The sequence below is a fragment of the Salvelinus alpinus genome, chromosome 12 (assembly GCF_045679555.1).
Source record: "Salvelinus alpinus chromosome 12, SLU_Salpinus.1, whole genome shotgun sequence".
NCBI lineage: Eukaryota > Metazoa > Chordata > Actinopteri > Salmoniformes > Salmonidae > Salvelinus > Salvelinus alpinus.
This window is the reverse complement of record NC_092097.1, coordinates 14,255,901-14,272,325: the sequence shown is the minus strand read 5'-3', so window position 1 is coordinate 14,272,325 and position 16,425 is coordinate 14,255,901. Positions and strand designations below refer to the sequence as shown.

The 16,425-nt window shown below is 45.4% G+C and overlaps 1 protein-coding gene across 10 annotated transcripts in view; it reads right to left on the bottom strand.

The window, feature by feature from the left end:
• Window positions 1-16,425, bottom strand: part of LOC139535577 (inositol 1,4,5-trisphosphate-gated calcium channel ITPR1-like) — a 141,890-nt gene that overhangs the window by 75,877 nt on the left and 49,588 nt on the right. For 9 of the 10 annotated variants that reach the window (XM_071335118.1, XM_071335123.1, XM_071335124.1 and 6 more), the window contains 24 exons: window positions 12,811-12,910; window positions 12,558-12,718; window positions 12,106-12,247; window positions 11,808-11,966; window positions 11,497-11,669; window positions 9,583-9,702; window positions 9,195-9,389; window positions 8,763-9,014; window positions 8,504-8,645; window positions 8,253-8,406; window positions 7,851-8,041; window positions 7,513-7,645; window positions 7,232-7,277; window positions 6,957-7,122; window positions 6,573-6,737; window positions 6,394-6,465; window positions 6,115-6,252; window positions 5,780-5,905; window positions 5,466-5,666; window positions 5,048-5,299; window positions 4,725-4,850; window positions 4,280-4,408; window positions 2,783-2,903; window positions 2,425-2,609 (listed from right to left, as the gene is read on the bottom strand). In XM_071335118.1, the coding sequence (XP_071191219.1) occupies window positions 2,425-2,609; window positions 2,783-2,903; window positions 4,280-4,408; window positions 4,725-4,850; window positions 5,048-5,299; window positions 5,466-5,666; window positions 5,780-5,905; window positions 6,115-6,252; window positions 6,394-6,465; window positions 6,573-6,737; window positions 6,957-7,122; window positions 7,232-7,277; window positions 7,513-7,645; window positions 7,851-8,041; window positions 8,253-8,406; window positions 8,504-8,645; window positions 8,763-9,014; window positions 9,195-9,389; window positions 9,583-9,702; window positions 11,497-11,669; window positions 11,808-11,966; window positions 12,106-12,247; window positions 12,558-12,718; window positions 12,811-12,910 (3,649 nt within the window). The remainder of the gene's footprint in view (window positions 1-2,424; window positions 2,610-2,782; window positions 2,904-4,279; window positions 4,409-4,724; window positions 4,851-5,047; window positions 5,300-5,465; window positions 5,667-5,779; window positions 5,906-6,114; window positions 6,253-6,393; window positions 6,466-6,572; window positions 6,738-6,956; window positions 7,123-7,231; window positions 7,278-7,512; window positions 7,646-7,850; window positions 8,042-8,252; window positions 8,407-8,503; window positions 8,646-8,762; window positions 9,015-9,194; window positions 9,390-9,582; window positions 9,703-11,496; window positions 11,670-11,807; window positions 11,967-12,105; window positions 12,248-12,557; window positions 12,719-12,810; window positions 12,911-16,425) is intronic. The other variant, XM_071335119.1, reaches the window with a different exon arrangement.

Genomic DNA, 16,425 nt, shown 5'->3' with positions numbered 1-16,425 from the left:
TGGAATCTTTGACAATTTTTTGGGCCTTCCTCTGACACCGCCTAGTATATAGGTCCTAGATGGCAGGAAGCTTGGCCCCAGTTATGTACTGGGCCGTACGCACTACCCTCTGTAGCACCTTACGGTCGGATGCCGAGCAGTTGCCATACCAGGCGGTGATGCAACTGGTTAAGATGCTCTCGATGGTGCAGCTGTAGACATTTTTGAGGAGCTGGGGACCCATGCCAAATCTTTTCAGTCTCCTGAGGGGGAAAATGTGTTGTCGTGCCCTCTTGTGTTTGGACCATGTTGGTGATGTGGACACCAAGGAACTTGAAACTCTCGACACGTTCCACTACAGCCCCATTGATATGAATGGGGGCCTGTTCGGGCCTCCATTTCCTATAGTCCACGATCATCTCCTTTGTCTTGCTCACACTGAGGGAGAGGTTGTTGTCCTGGCACCACACTGCCAGGTTTCTGACCTCCTCCCTATAGGTTGTCTCATCGTTGTCGGTGATCAGGCCTACCACTGTTGTGTCGTCAGCAAACTTAATGATGGTGTTGGAGTCTTGCCTGGCCACGCAGTCGTGGGTGAACAGGGAGTACCGATGGGGACCAAGCATGCACCCGAGGGGCCCGGGTGTTGAGGATCAGCGTGGCAGATGTGTTGTTGCCTAACCTTACCACCTGGGGGCGGCCCTTCAGGAAGTACAGGATCCAGTTGCAGAGGGAGGGGTTTAGTCCCAGGGTCCTTAGCTTAGTAATGAGCTTTGTGTGCACTATGGTGTTGAACACTGAGCTGTAGTCAATGAACAGCATTCTCACATACCGTAGGTGTTCCTTTTGTCCAGGTGAAAAAGGGCAGTGTGGAGTGCGATTGAGATTCCGTCATCTGTAGATCTGTTGGGACGGTATGCAAATTGGTGTGGTTCTAGGGTTTCCAGGATGATGGTGTTGATGTGAGCCATGACCAGCCTTTCAAAGCACTTCATGGCTACCGACGTGAGTGCTACGGGGCAGTAGTCATTTAGGCAGGTTATCTCCGCATTCTTGGGCACAGGGACTATGGTGCTATAAACACGTGGGTATTACATACTCGGTCAGGGAGACGTTGAAAATGTCAGTGAAGACACTTGCCAGTTGGTCCACGCATGCTCTGAGTACATGCCCTGATAATTTGTCTGAATGGTCACCTGTTTAAAGGTCTTGCTTACATTGGCTACGGAGAGCATGATCACACAGTCGTCCGGGAACAGCTGGTGCTCTCATGCATGCTTCAGTGTTGCTTGCCTTGAAGCGAGCATAAAAGGCATTTAGCTCGTCTGGTAGGCTCACGTCACTGTGCAGCTCACGGCTGGGTTTCCCTTTGTAGTCCGTAATAGTTTGCAAGCCCTGCCACATCCAACGAGCGACAGAGCTGGTGTAGTAGGAGTCAATCTTAGTCCTGTATTGATGCTCTGCTTGTTTGATGGTTCATCTGAGGGAATAGCGGGATTGTTCTCCCAGTGTCTGCTGGAAAGCAGACAGAAACAGATTTTCTTCTAGGATTTTGCCTGTGCCTAGCTCTATTCTGTTTATTTTTATCCCAAAAAAGTCCCTACTCCTTGCCGATGACAACCATACGCATAACATGATGCATCCACCACCATGCTTGAAAATATGAAGTACAGTACGCTGTGATGTGTTGTTTTGGATTTGCCCCAAACATAACGTTTTTTATTTAGGACATACAGTTAATTTCTTTGCCACATTTTTTGCAGTATTACTTTAGTGCCTTATTGCAAACAGGATACATGTTTTGGAATATGTTTATTGTGTATAGGCTTCCTTCTTTTCACTCTGTCATTTAGGTTAGTATTGTGGAGTAACTACAATGCTGTTGATCCATCCTCAATTTTATCCTATCACATCCATTAAACTTTGTAACTGTTTTAAAGTCATCATTGGTGTGAGCAGTTTCCTTCCTATCCGGCAACTGAGTTAGGAAGGACGCTTGTATCTTTGTAGTGACTGGGTGTATTGATACACCTTCCAAAGTGTAATTAATAACTTCACCATGCTCAAATGGATATTCAATGTCTGTTTGTTTTTTTACCCATCTACCAATAGGTGCTCTTCTTTGCGAGGCATTGGAAAACTTCCCTGTTTTTTGTGGTTTAATCTGTATTTGAAATGTACATTTTTGCGACTGAACTTTAGGCTTGCCATTACAAAGGGCTTGAATACATATTGACTCAAGACATTTCAGCTTTCATTTTTTATTCATTTGTAAAATGTTTTAAAAACATAATTCTACTTTGACATTATGGGGTATTGTGTGTAGGCCAGTGACATACAATCTAAATGTAATCCATTTTAAATTGAGGCTGTAACACCAAAAAATGTGGAAAAGGTCAAGGGGTGTGAATACTTTCTGAAGGCACTGTATTCCTGAATCCTCACCTGCAGCCTTTCTATGATGTTCCTGTAGCTAACGGACGCAGTGGCGTTGGAGTCCCTCCTGGGAGCGTTCTTGGCGGAGAGTCTCCAGCTCAAGATGGACTTGGTGACCACGTTGTTGGACTTGACAAATAGGTTGTTCACCTGGCTGTCCAGGTCCACTGGGATCGCGATGGCTCTGCTCTTGGCTGTGTGAAATGAAACAGTAGGACACAAACTTAAGAGGGATGCTCGTTTTTTTGAAAGATGTATTTTTTTCTTCTAGATGACAGATAAAATGAGCTCATTGGAAAATGTATTTCTCTGACTTTATCAAGACAGTGTTTGGGCAACAGGTGGAGGCCAATTGCAGGTATCTTACCCACGTCCGACAGCACCTTGATACAGGCCTCAACGGAGGCCTTCTGAGTGGGGTTGAGCCAGTTGCAGTGGTATACCCTGAACACCCCCTGCAGGAGCTGTACAAACACCGGCTGACGAGTCTAAGAGAAAGCGCGAGAGAGAGACAGACAGACAGGAAGTAAAGACAGTAGATATGAGAGGAGAAAAGACGTCAAAAGACAAGTCAGAAGCTGCACATTAAACAAAGCTAAAATCCCCAGCAGTGATCAACAAAGGCTTTTGTGGTTTATCACAGACCATATTTCTAGAACCCAGTTTCCCCAACGTGAGGGTGCCATCAGACACAAATTGAGTCATGTTCAGCAAGAAGAAATCAGAGAAAACCTTTGAAACCGAGAAAGTATCACATGAACGTTTATTTACGTTTCAAAGCGTTTTTTCCTGTTTGCCCGTACAATTCTCGAACCTTTAACAGTATGTACTGTAAAAGTGCTATAACATACAGTATATGTAAGAGGGTCTAACACTTCTAGTATGCCTGTTGGTTATCACCAGAATCAGCTCAGGTCCCAACTACTACTAGACCAATGTCTAATACATACAGTATCACCGCTACCACCAGGACCAAACAACACCCTGTGAACCAGCTGCACACAAACCTACGGCACAACATACTGTATACCTCCGTTATCTTTCCCAGAATGCTTGCCTGTTATGGGAAAGAAGGGAATGAATATCATTAGGCGGTTCACATTAACTGGTGTATTGAGTCTAAATGGGATGTAGGATGGTGGAGGAAATGGGTTGGAAAGGATGTGGAAATGACTATAAGAGAAACTAAACCTAATAAAGTCTAAACAAAAACCTAGTTCCTTACAGGAATTGGTATTACTAGACAACTCCAGGAATGATTGTAAAACCCTTAGAGTGAAGTGGGCAAGTCTTTTCCTCCACATGTCATACATCCCAACCATTTATAGTAGGCCACAGAGTGATTTACCATTCATTACGTGACATTTGCAATTATATCCCAGCAAACACATCCCAGGTATCTTGTGAAAACAAGCTTAAAGATCTGGGAAGGAACTGAAGGGAGGATTCTAAAGCATTTGCACACACCATCTGTAAAGAATTCTTGGAAGGTGCTGACTCAGTTCTGTGAAGACCAGTCATTGAGGAAACGTCTGGCTACTCTATGACTGCTGGTAAGGAACAGACCCAGGGGATGGAAAACCAATTACAGTGGGACTTTTACTCATACTTACATACACCTGACGTGCCAGCTATTTGAAGCAAAATGTCATATATTACATGTTAACTGTCAGTGTAGAGCCTTTGGGGATAATGTTTCTTCCACACAGACGAGGAATTCATTAATGCCTTTTAGAAAATGATAAGTTAACACAGATCACTATCAACAGAAAATGATTGATGACCAGATTTCACCCAACAGCGTAGAATATCCACCATTCAACTGCTTTTATTTAGTGTTATATGTTACGGTGGTCATGGTTACCTGCAGACTGGTGCTCTGGTCAGAGAAGGGCGAGCTGAAGAAGGTGGTGACGATGCTCATGACTGTCTCTGTCACGTAACCCTCCAGAACCATGTCTGCATGCTTCCTGTCACTGGTGTTGTTGCACACCTACAGACAGCAGACACGGACAACCAAGGTTAACCTGACTCACTCACCAGACAGACGTGGTTAATGGGTGAGCATTCACTGGATCACACTTCCTGGATCCTCACAGGAAGGAGGATAGAATATTGTTACTCCACGCTGTGATCTCACAGTGCCTCTCAGCAGAACACTCCCAGGAGGACATATAAGGCTAACTTTATTTTGAGAGTCTCCCTGTAGAATGCTCAGCAGACTATCAACAAGGTCTCAGTAACATGTCACCAGCATGTCTGTTGACTAGCCATCAGATATGGAAGAGAGGTGATGTGTGTTTGTTTACCCTGCAGATGTCCACCAGGAAGTTCTCAAAGAGCTTCCACATGTGGTTGCTGGTGTAGATCTCCTTCATCTCCACCTCTGTGTCCACGTAGCAGTGGTTCAGGAAGTTGATGTAGGCTATCTTCACCTGGAGAAAAAGTTAGGCACCATCAAGTTGTTCATTCCTAAGTACAGAATTATCTCAAGAGCCCAGAATGGTCATTTAACTTGCTGCAAGAAGCAAATGTTCAAATGAGTCACATGAATACAACACGTACACCAGGCTCTTTATCATTTCAGTAGACTACCAATGCATGCATTTTAGCTCTTGGGTCAATCACTCACCTCAGGGATGCAGTCCTCATGGGTGACCACCCTCACTATGTCATCCAAAGGCAGCAGAGAGTTACACTTGATCTCAGTGTAGACGTTTTTTCCCTCGGTGCAGACAGCCAGCAGCTCTACCAGGTGGATGTGGTACCTCAGAGCGCTGTTCTCATCCATACGATCCCGCTCCGACCGCATCATCGTGACCAGGGTCTGGAAGGACGCACGGTCGTTGTAGAACACCAGGACGTCCTCGCCCGAGTTCACCAGCTGAGCAGGAGGAAGACAGACACTGTAGTTATCAGATGCTGCTGACACATGATATAGATTTGAACTCATTTTTGTTTGGGTAGTATAACAGGTTTATATTGCTAAAATGCATAATGTATTTGATTTGCATTAGAATCATGTGTGCACTGTAATTATGGTGTCCCACCTCAGCCATGACGGTGTCCTGACACTTCTTGATGAACTTGTTCTCGGCTTTGACAATGGTTTGAAGGAATTTGAGGTACTGGACATGGCGGCCGTGTGTCTCGGTGCAGTGGATAAAGTGCTGCACCACGCGCTCGTTGATCTCACTGCACAGCTGGAAGTTATTCATGAAGACGTGCTGCATGGTGATTGCCTCCAGAATCTGAAGAGAAGGTGAAATAGAAGCATCAAACTAGTGGACTTATTGGTATGGGAAGGATGGAGTACCACTGGTTCCTCCCAGTCCTAACCCTTTCCCCAGGAAAGTCCACTCACCCCTGGGTTGAGGAATAGGTTGATGTGCTTGTGCAGCAGGATCTGGTTCTGCTGGTTCCCTGCACAGAAGTTCTGGAGGAACTCATGAGCCAGCTTCATGATCTCCTGCATACGGACGTCCTCGCCCTGGAGTGTTCATCATAAGTACAGGCAGACACACATCCAAAGAGCTGCAGCTATCATTCAAACCTTCCACAAATGAAATTATTGACCAAGCTTATGTACTGTAGAACTCTATGGCATAAATGCTCTACTGTTTTCTTCATGCCTTTTTGGTCAGTCTATAAAGGGATGTGTTGAGAGTATTAGGTCTGGCTCATCATATTCTCCAGTACCTTCTCATAGGGGATCTGCAGTAGCTCCAGCACCACACTGTGGGCCCCCATGTTCCTCAAAAGTCTCTGCTGCTGCTTCTTACTCTTCTTCCCTGATGCTCCCTCCTGGACACACAGCTTACTGAGCCGCAGCAGGATCTGAACACAGGGGAAGAGAGAAGGGGCTCAGAGACTGTCTGCCTTATACATCTCCAATACCTGACAACATCATAAAAGAGTGAAGGCAATGACTCCTTACACCACCAAATCAGAGATGAGAGAAAATGAAGAAGATGGTACCTCCTTCATAACCCTGTAGTTGTAACTGCTGTTGCTTTCCTCCTTCTTTTTGTCAGAGCCACCTGAATCCCCCTGCACATGGACAGAGTTAGAATGAGAGCTTGTTCATATTCATGTGAAGCATTCCAAAAACAATCCTTGAGATGTACAATAATCGTTGGGAAGTTTTGACGCAATACCTTCTTTTTATGGTCAGACTCTGATGGTCCGTCCCCTCCGTCATCGTCCCCTTGCCTCTTGTACACCCACAGCTCCGACTTCTCCACGATGGAGCGCAGCTGGTCCAAGTCGGACTTGATCTGCTTGTAGTTGTCCACATCTTGGCTGGTCACCAAGAGCTGGACCTAAGGGAAGAGGAAGCGCTATAACTCAGTTTAGACTTAAGTTTAATCTCCACAGCAAGCTAGGCCTTTAATGGCCTTGCAATCAAATGACTTTAATGCTCATTCATATGATGCCTTTCTAACTAAAGATACGAATCTTGATGAGTGTGCGGAGAACTGATACAGTGGACCTGTGAGTTCTTGTGGCTGTGGCACCTGTGGGTTTGGTCGGAGGCCTACCTGTTTGAAAGCCATGAGGACTTCCTGTCTCTGGCTGAAGTGTCTGAAGAGCAGCTGGAGGGCCCCAGACACCAGGGGAGGGTAGTCATGCATGGTGAGGTGCAGTAGCACCCTCAGGAATGTCCTCCCTCCATGGTCATCCAGGTCCAGAGGGGTGTTCTCCTCACTGCAGAACAACACACCAGGCTCAGACACTGGGGACTGAGTATCCCAGTCTTAAAAACAGTCCTTTTACGGAGACTGACACTGCATTGCTTTAAAATGAGAGGGTTTACCTTCCTCCAAAGATTGCCTCTGCCTGCTCTTCTATGTTCTCAAAATCTAGAGCCCCATACAAAACAAATGAAGCATTTACATTCTTGTGAAGCCCGTTTGAAGGCTATACTTCACTTTAGAAACCATCGACACCACAAATGAACTTGATAAATATCTGAAAATAAAAATGTAATACAAATATGTAAGGACATGTGGCATCTGTTATGTCTGTAGTGTCTGTAGCTTGAGGGTAAAATCAGTAAGAAAGAAAAGGCAAGGCTATGGTTTTCAGTATGCTGACCTGTCATATTATTTCCATCTTGACTAGCACTAGACAATGTATTATCACCCTGAGGGTTACTCTCATCAAACTCTCGCTTGAAGATACAGAGCAGGCAGGAGATCCTGTAGTCTAGCCGCACATTCAGAATGAACTAGTGGGCAGGAACAGAGCACATCAGTTAGTTAAAACACCAGGCTTCGGAGCTCACCACAAGAATAATCATACTGAGAAAAATATGTCCTTCATCTAGATTTTGTACACATTTGTATATGATACTATGGGAAATCAAAGCCAAGATATTTGGATACAACATCAGAAAATCTATATACAAGGCCAGATGACGGTGCAGACGTTACCTGGAGGATCTCGATGATCTTGAGCTTGGTGTCCATCACCATGATGTCCTCCCTCTCCGGCTCTGTCTGGGTCTTGACCACACCCTCCTCCGGCTGGTGGGTGGGGGTGATAGGAAGGAAGCCCCCCCCTCGAAGGACCACCTGGGTCATCAGCTCCCCCACCCCATGGATAGACTTCATCACATTACTGCCTGTGGACACACACATACACACAAAAACGCACACACCTCAGAGTTGAACTGGGGTGCATACTCACACACAACACATTAACCAAACCTAATTAACTCCCACATGATTCCTCATATAAGGGAAGGGTATTGAGAGCGAGAGAGTGCACCTCAATTACACTACATCAGTAACAGCCAATACCAATTGACAGACAGGAAGAAGTTGGGTGTTCACCTTGTTTTTCCTCTCCCTTCTCCAGCTTGGTAATGGGGTAAATGGTGCTGACATGAACACAGTCCAAGATGTTCAATAAGATCTTAGTCAGTCGCAGCAGGTCACTGAAGTTATAGAAGCCAAAGTAAATGAGGTTCCTTGCCAGGTTCACTACCTTTTAACAGAAAAAAATTGAAAACGGAAGTGAGATAATTCCCCATATTATACATTCTCTCTGGTTGACACTTTGTGATTTTTTTAGAGAAAACTACCTCGAAGGTGAGCTTGTTTTTCTCTCTGTCGTCGAAAGGGATGTTCTGAGACACCACAGACATCAGGTAGTTCTCCACAAACTCCATGGTCAGGCAGAACCTTTCCTTGATCTCATCTCTGGTGGTCCCATCATTGTCGTAGCTTAGAAAGTGAGAGAACATTATTGTGTAAAGACTCAGAGGTAGCCTGTAGATGAGCTCAGGTAATGCAGAAAATCGCTGATAGGACCCTAACAACACGTTCATAAACCCCACTCACTTGTCAATGGCGATCTTGGAGGGGATCTCGGACCAGAGGCGTGCGTACTTGACTGGCGTGACCTGTTCCTGGGGGTCGCGGTCCACGTGCATGTGCAGCATCATGCGGCAGAAGGATGCCCTAAGGTCGTAGGGCAGGTCCTCGTCAGACATGCAGCGCAGGATCAGGTCCACGTCTAGCTGGCCAGAGATCTTATTGATGGCCAGGTACTGACGGTCCAGACACATCCGCGCAAACAGATTCAGCTGGTACCTGCATGGGGGAGAGGAGCATACTTTAACATCTGGTCGGGGTATTAGTCTGATTGTCTATGTACATAGCCTGCTTTCAAACTGTCCCATATGCTTTTACATACTGTACATCCAAACATGTCATTGCACCCATAATCCAACCTTAACTCCTTCTGAACGCTGTAAGGTGCTAAACCCTGACCTGTAGTAGCTGACCACCTCCTGGTCCTCCTTCTGGCCCTCCTTGGCGTCCTGGGCCAACTCTCTGACACTCTTGCTCCTGATCTCCTTGCAGTTGTCCCTCCAGAAGAGCCACACCTCCTCCTCGTCCTCCTCCGTCTCTATGGGATTCTCCCCCATTGTTACAGCCTCAATCTCAAAGCGCGACAGAACTAGCCTGGTCGGCGGCAAATAAAACAGACAGTCAACATAGTGCAAAGTAACTGCCGAAAACAATGAATACTGAAACACGCGTCAGTCTGTGTTTTCATAATCAACAGCATTACTAATAACACTATATTGGAGCCAATCTAATTAGAAAGCATCAGTATAATGTTCAAACATGCGCTCATGTTTTTAGTGGGGTTTACTTAGTCTCGATGAGGATGTCTGCATTGGATGGGTCCAGCACGGCGTTACAGATGAGCTCCTGAGTCACTGGGATGGACTTGTTCATGGACACACACAGATCAGACAGGTAGTCCAGAAACCTGGAGATGAGGGTCAAAGAGAAGGGGATGGTCAACATACAGGTCCAGCTGCCTAGGAGGAGGCATACACCACTGCACTGGATAAACACTGACGTTGGTGCTAAACTGAAGAATAGGGCTACCGCACACAGAGCTACCGTAGACAACCTTGATGCTATGGCCGAAGACAGGAAGAAGTAGTCCCGCTATGACCTCCGCAGAGTCAACAAACGAGCAAAAGGACAATTTAGGAATAAGGTGGAATCATAATACACAGACGCCCGCCTCATGTTGCAGGGGCTACATTCCATTAATGATTACAAAGGAAGACCCAACCCTGCCCAACGATGCCTCTCTAGCAGGCAAACTCATTGCATGCACGCTTTGACAACAACATAGAGTTGAGTGTGAGGATTGGGTGATCTCGCTCTCTGAGGCCGACGTGAGAAGGGTCTTTAATCAGGTCAACACCCGCAGGGCTGTGGGCCCCGATGGTACTCCAGGGTGCGCTCTAGGGGCATGCGCAGAACAGCTGGCAAGCATATTCACAGTTATTTTCAACTTCTCCATGCCCCAGTCTGTAATTCCCACGTTTTAAAATGACCACAATCCTTCCTGTTCCTAAGAATTCTAAGGCTTCATGCCACAATGACTAATGCCCTGTAGCACTCACTTCTGTAATCATGAAGTGCTTTGAGAGGCTGGTTATGGCACACATTAACTCCACCATCTCAGCCACCCTAGACCCACTCCAATTTGCATACCACCCCAACAGATCCATAGATGACGCGATCTAAATTTTTCCACACTGCCCTCATCCACCTAGATAAGAGGAATACCTATGTGAGAATGCTGTTCATTGACTACACACCATTGTCCCCTCCAAGCTCGTCACCAAGCTTAGGACTCTGAGTCTGAACACCTCCCTCTGCAACTGGAACCTGGACTTCCTGACGGGCCCACCCCAGGTGGTAAGGGTAGGCAACATCTCCTGCCACGCTGACCCTTAACACAGGGGCCCCACAGGGGTGTGTGCTTAGTCCCCTCCTGTACTCCCTGTTCACCCACGAAAGTGTAGCCACGCACGATTCCAACACAATTATCAAGTTCGCTGATAACATGACGGTGGTAGGCCTGATCACCGGCGACAATGAGTCAGCCTATTAGGGAGGAGGTTAGTGACCTGGCAGTGTGGTGCCGGAGCAACAACCTCTCCCTCAACATCAGCAAGACCAAGGAGCTGATCGTGGACTACAGGAAACGGAGGGGTGAGCACTTATTTCATTGTGTATTTCATATTCTTGTGTTTTTTTCTAATAATACATTGTTATTGATCCTTGCAATGTTGGGATTTGAAAGGCATGTGACATTAAAACTTGAAAACTACGGGGTCTACAACAGTGCACTAGCCAGTATCCACAGTACAGGCTCCCAGAGTAGGCTTATTCAGGCTCTGTGACCTGCTACAGCCCTGTGCTGCTGGAAACAGAAGGCTCCAGTCCCGACACAGTCCCCCTCCCAGCTCCATCAGACCCCAATAAAAGCCCCCTTTATCCAAACCCTTGGATCAGCATGGTTCTCATATCGCCAGCAGCACAAGACTGGAGCTCGACAGCACTAATGACAGCAATTACCTCCAGTGCCAGGGTCCAAAACAATCCCATCCTCTGATACCCTCATGCATACATTTGAATACATCTACATCTACTACATTCCCTGGCTGGTGCTGTACAAACAAACTTCCACCCACAGACAACCTTCTGAATCAGGCCCATGGCATGCCACCATCCTATCGCCCCGTCCTCTTGGTCTCACCTGGGCTCCCGGTTCTTCCTGACCAGGGTGACAAAGGTGTCGATCTCTGCGGCCGTAATGTGTTTTTCCAGAAGCTTGCGGTTGTTGTGGAGCAGGGCAGTTATCGTGTCCTCAGCCAGAACGTCGTAGCCTATCTGCTTCTGCATGAAGCGGAACTGCTTGGCTATGTACTCCTGTAGAGGGGGAGTCAGTGAGGGTCAGGACCATTCTAATGCACAACTAACAGGTTAAGTATATTTTGCCTTTTAGCTAGCACATTTCTGCTGTGTGTCTGAGTTGATCGATGCAATCAATCAGTTCTGCCCACCGACCTGGTTCTTCCTGTAGTCTTGTTGGGAGTGCCGTAATACCCGGTAACAGAGCCTGCAGATGTGCCTGAAGGGGGCATGGCGCTGGTCACCAAGCTCTTCCAATCGCAGCATAGGACCATCCCCACTGTCCGTGAACGGGGCTTGGAGAAGTTTGAAAATCTAAAAAGAGGGATATGGATTCCATATGTCATTTAAATTGCGACACTCAAATTGACAATGTGGGGAGGTCAACTTAACATTGACTATCATAAGTACCCCAAGCCCAAAGTAGACGATACTACCACGGAATGAGCTGTACCTGTTTGAGGATGTTCTGCTCCCTCATGAGTTTCTGTCTCTCTCTGTTGGGCTTGTTGACCATGATCTCCAGCACGTCCTGGCCAGTGTTGGGGATGTCACACACGAAGAAGACCAGGTCCTCCAGAAGCTTAGTGACAAACCTAGAGACCAGAGAGACAGGGCCAGAGAAGAATGAATGGTTCCACCAGGATCCCAGATAACACCCACTCCTACAGCCAGCCTCTCTAGAGAGAGGAGCCACGGACAATAGCTAAAAGAGAAAAACTATGGAATACCCGGTGGACCTTAAAACGATGACACATCTCAACATGAAAAATAATACTTCTACCAAATGTTAAAAGGCCAACAGCAATCTTCTAAAATGACTTTCAACCTACCAGATATTTACAAAAATGTAATACAGTAGGTCAAAAGGTTACTGCCGGCATCTGTTTCAAACACACACTTTACCTCCTCTCATTCTGTGTTATAGTGCCCTTCTCCAGTTTGCCAGCAATGGATGCCAACACTTTACTGGCATCGTTGGCCAAGTCTAAGTCTCTGACTTCCGCTGGGGGGACAGGCACTATGGCAAAGGCCTCTTTGTCTTCTTTAACCACTGATGTGCCAATCTAAAAGAACGACGTGTAAAACATACTTTGAATAAATAGATTTTACAAGTCCGATCAAAGGTCACACACTAGTATCCTTCCCAGCCACTCACCCGTAACATGACAGGCTTCTCCTCCTCCTTGTCAATGGGGTTGTTGGTGCTGTGGACCCATGTGTTGGTGCAGAGGTGCCTGAGCCTCACAAAAGAGTTCCTGAGGGAACAGGACAGAGCAACTCAGAGGACCGCACCAACACAAAAAACAACAGTCCACTATACTAGTCTACCTCTATGATAATTCTACTAAGAGGCCTTTTACATGCATTTACATGCACAATTATGTTTGTGGATAGTAATTCTTCAGGTGATTTTTTCCCCCGGTGTCAACCTTACAGTAAGTAGCCTTGAAAGGTGAACTTTGTTTAAACATTTATATTGTTTGCAGAAGTATTTGGGATTACTAGGGAATACCAGCTGTGTTTAGTCTGTAATGCTCTTTCAACTTGGATGGGAAAAAAATGTTGTCTTATTAAACCAAGCCCTGTGAGGACAGAATGGGACGCTCAATAACATACGTCACTCAATTTCTCAGAATCTGCTCTTGATGCAAGAGCTCAACTGTATACAACCGTGCATGGTGACTCTGCATGGTCATAGATGGCTGAGTCAGGACAGGAGATTCTTCAAATTGGCCACCTTTTGCCTTGATGACAGCTTTGTACACTCTTGGCATTCTCTCAACCAGCTTCATGAGGTAATCCCCTGGAATGCATTTCAATTAACAGGTGTGCCTTGTTAATACTTAATTTGTGGAATTTCTTTCCTTCTTAATGCGTTTGAGCATATCAGTTGTGTTGTGACAAGGTAGAACTGGTATACAGAAAATAGACATATTTGGTAAAAGACCAAGTCCATATTATGGACTTCCTTTTTACTTTACTTGAAGACATGAAGGTCAGTCAATCCAGAATATTTCAAGAACTTTGAAAGTTTCTTCAAGTGCAGTCGCAAAACCATCGAGCGCTATGATGAAACTGTCTCTCATGAGGACCACCACAAGAAAGGAAGATCCAGAGTTACCTCTACTGCAGAGGATAAGTTCATTAGAGTTACTGGCCTCAGAAAATGCAGTTAAAAAAAATGCTTCACAGAGTTCAAGTAACAGACACAAGTAACAGACACATCTCAACATCAATTGTTCAAAGGAGACTGCATGAATCAGTCCTTCATGGTTGATTTGCGGCAAAGAAACCACTACCAAAGGACACCAATAATAAGAAGAGACTTGATTGGGCCAAGAAACACGAGCAATGGACATTAGAGGGGTGGAAATCTGTCCTTTGGTCTGATGACTCCAAATTTGAGATTTTTGTTTCCAACCGCTGTGTCTTTGTGAGATGCAGAGAAGATGAACGGATGATCTCTGCATGTGTGGTTCCCACCGTGAAACATGGAGGAGGAGGTGTGATGGTGTGGGGGTGCTTTGCTGGTGACACTGTCTGTGATTTATTTAGAATTCAAGGCACACTAACCAGCATGGCTACCACAGCATTCTGCAGCGATACGCCATCCCATCTGGTTTGCGCTTCGTGGGATTATAATTTGTTTTTCAACAGGACAATGACCCAACACACCTCCAGGCTGTGTAAGGGCTATTTAACCAAGAAGGAGGAGAGTGATGGAGTGCTGCATCAGATGACCTGGCCTCCACAATCACCCAACCTCAACCCAATTCAGAAGGTTTGGGATGAGTTGGACCACAGAGTGAAGGAAAAGCAGCTAACAAGTGCTCATCATCGTCAGCAGCATACCACCCTGCATACCACTGCTGGCTTGCTTCTGAAGCTAAGCAGGGTTGGTCCTGGTCAGTCCCTGGATGGGAGACCAGGTGCTGCTGGAAGTGGTGTTGGAGGGCCAGTAGGAGGCACTCTTTCCTCTGGTCTAAACAAAGATCCCAATGCCCCAGGGCAGTGATTGGGGACACTGCTCTGTGTAGGGTGCCGTCTTTCGGATGGGACGTTAAACGGGTGTCCTGACTCTCTGAGGTCATTAAAGATCCCATGGCACTTATCGTAAGAGTAGGGGTGTTAACCCCGGTGTCCTGGCTAAATTCCCAATCTGGCCCTCAACCATCACGGTCACCTAATAATCCCCAGTTTACAATTGGCTCATTCATCCCCCTCCTCTCCCCTGTAACTATTCCCCAGGTCGTTGCTGCAAATGAGAACGTGTTCTCAGTCAACTTACCTGGTAAAATAACGGTAAAATAAAAATCATATGTGGAAACTCCTTCAAGACTGTTGAAAATGCAGTCCAGGTGAAGCTGGTTGAGAGAATGACAACAGTGTGCAAATCTATCATCAAGGCAAAGGGTTGCTACTTTGAAGAATCTCAAATATAACATATATTTTGATTTGTTTAACCCTTTTTTGGTTCCTACATGGTTCCATGTGTTATTTCATAGTTTTGATGACTTCACTATTATTCTACAATGTAGAAAATAGTAAAAATAAAGAAAAACCCTTAAATGAGTAGGTGTGTCCAAACTTTTGACTGGTCCTGTATATCAATTGGTTGTTCAAACAACCTAAAACCAACTTAGTTATAGATGATGGTAATAACGTTTAGAGTGGGCTCTCACCACTAGTGGGTGTGATGACTTTCTGTAACATCCTCAAACAAGATGTATGAAAATCTAGTTCCAAAATACAAATACTTTGATGTTTTGTGTGCCAAAACAGCAGTGTCAGCCAATCAGCTTCTTTGTTGTTCAACGCGATGTGCCATTCATAAAGGCTGCTGTAGCTACTGCTACCTAGCATGAGGACGAAAAGGGCAGTTTTCCGGAAAAAATAGCAGTATTTCAATCTTCCCACTGTATCAGTTTGGATAAAGGTAACATTTGGAGTACAGTGGCATATCCCATCCCTGTATTTATATTTTTTATTCAACTAAGCAAGTCAGTTAAGAACAAATTGTTATTTACAATGTTTACATTGTAAACACAATTTAACCAACACCCATCTATTTTTGTGGCTAACTGGACCTACCATTTGGTTTTGAATTACTGAAACCAAACCATAAGATTTGAATGAAAAGTATTTGAATAAACATGAAAAAGGTGAACGTAAGAAGCGCTCAAAATTTCAAATAGGCTACATGTCATATTAAACTGCAAATAAACACTCTAAATAGGTCAGGAGGCAGACAGGGAGCCTAAAAAAGAAATGAATTATTTAGGCTATATTATTTCAATTATCTCAAGGCTATAGCCTACAAAGAAATACATTGTGAAGTTTTTGCGAGTACGACACACTAGTCTGGTAGGAGTCAGGGTCATTAGGCGCTCAGCATTTTAAACAACATTTCATTGTGTTAACTCATTTTAGTCTATAAATTGCACATATAGCCCTGTGACTTACTTAGAATTAAATGAAAAATGCCTTATTAGACTCAGTCTACAGTGCCTTTGAATTCATTTTTAGAAACAGCAGTTTGTCCAGAGTCTGTGGCTTAAGGCTCATTCCGACGTGCAGGGAGAGCAGACCAACAGCGGAGAATATCATTTCCACGCTTGCAGAGCCACTGGAGATGCTAAACACCTTTTTGGCCACTCTTACCAGGCTGATATTCATACATACATACATACATACATACATACATACATACACACACACACACACACACACACACACACACACACACACACACACACACACACACACACAC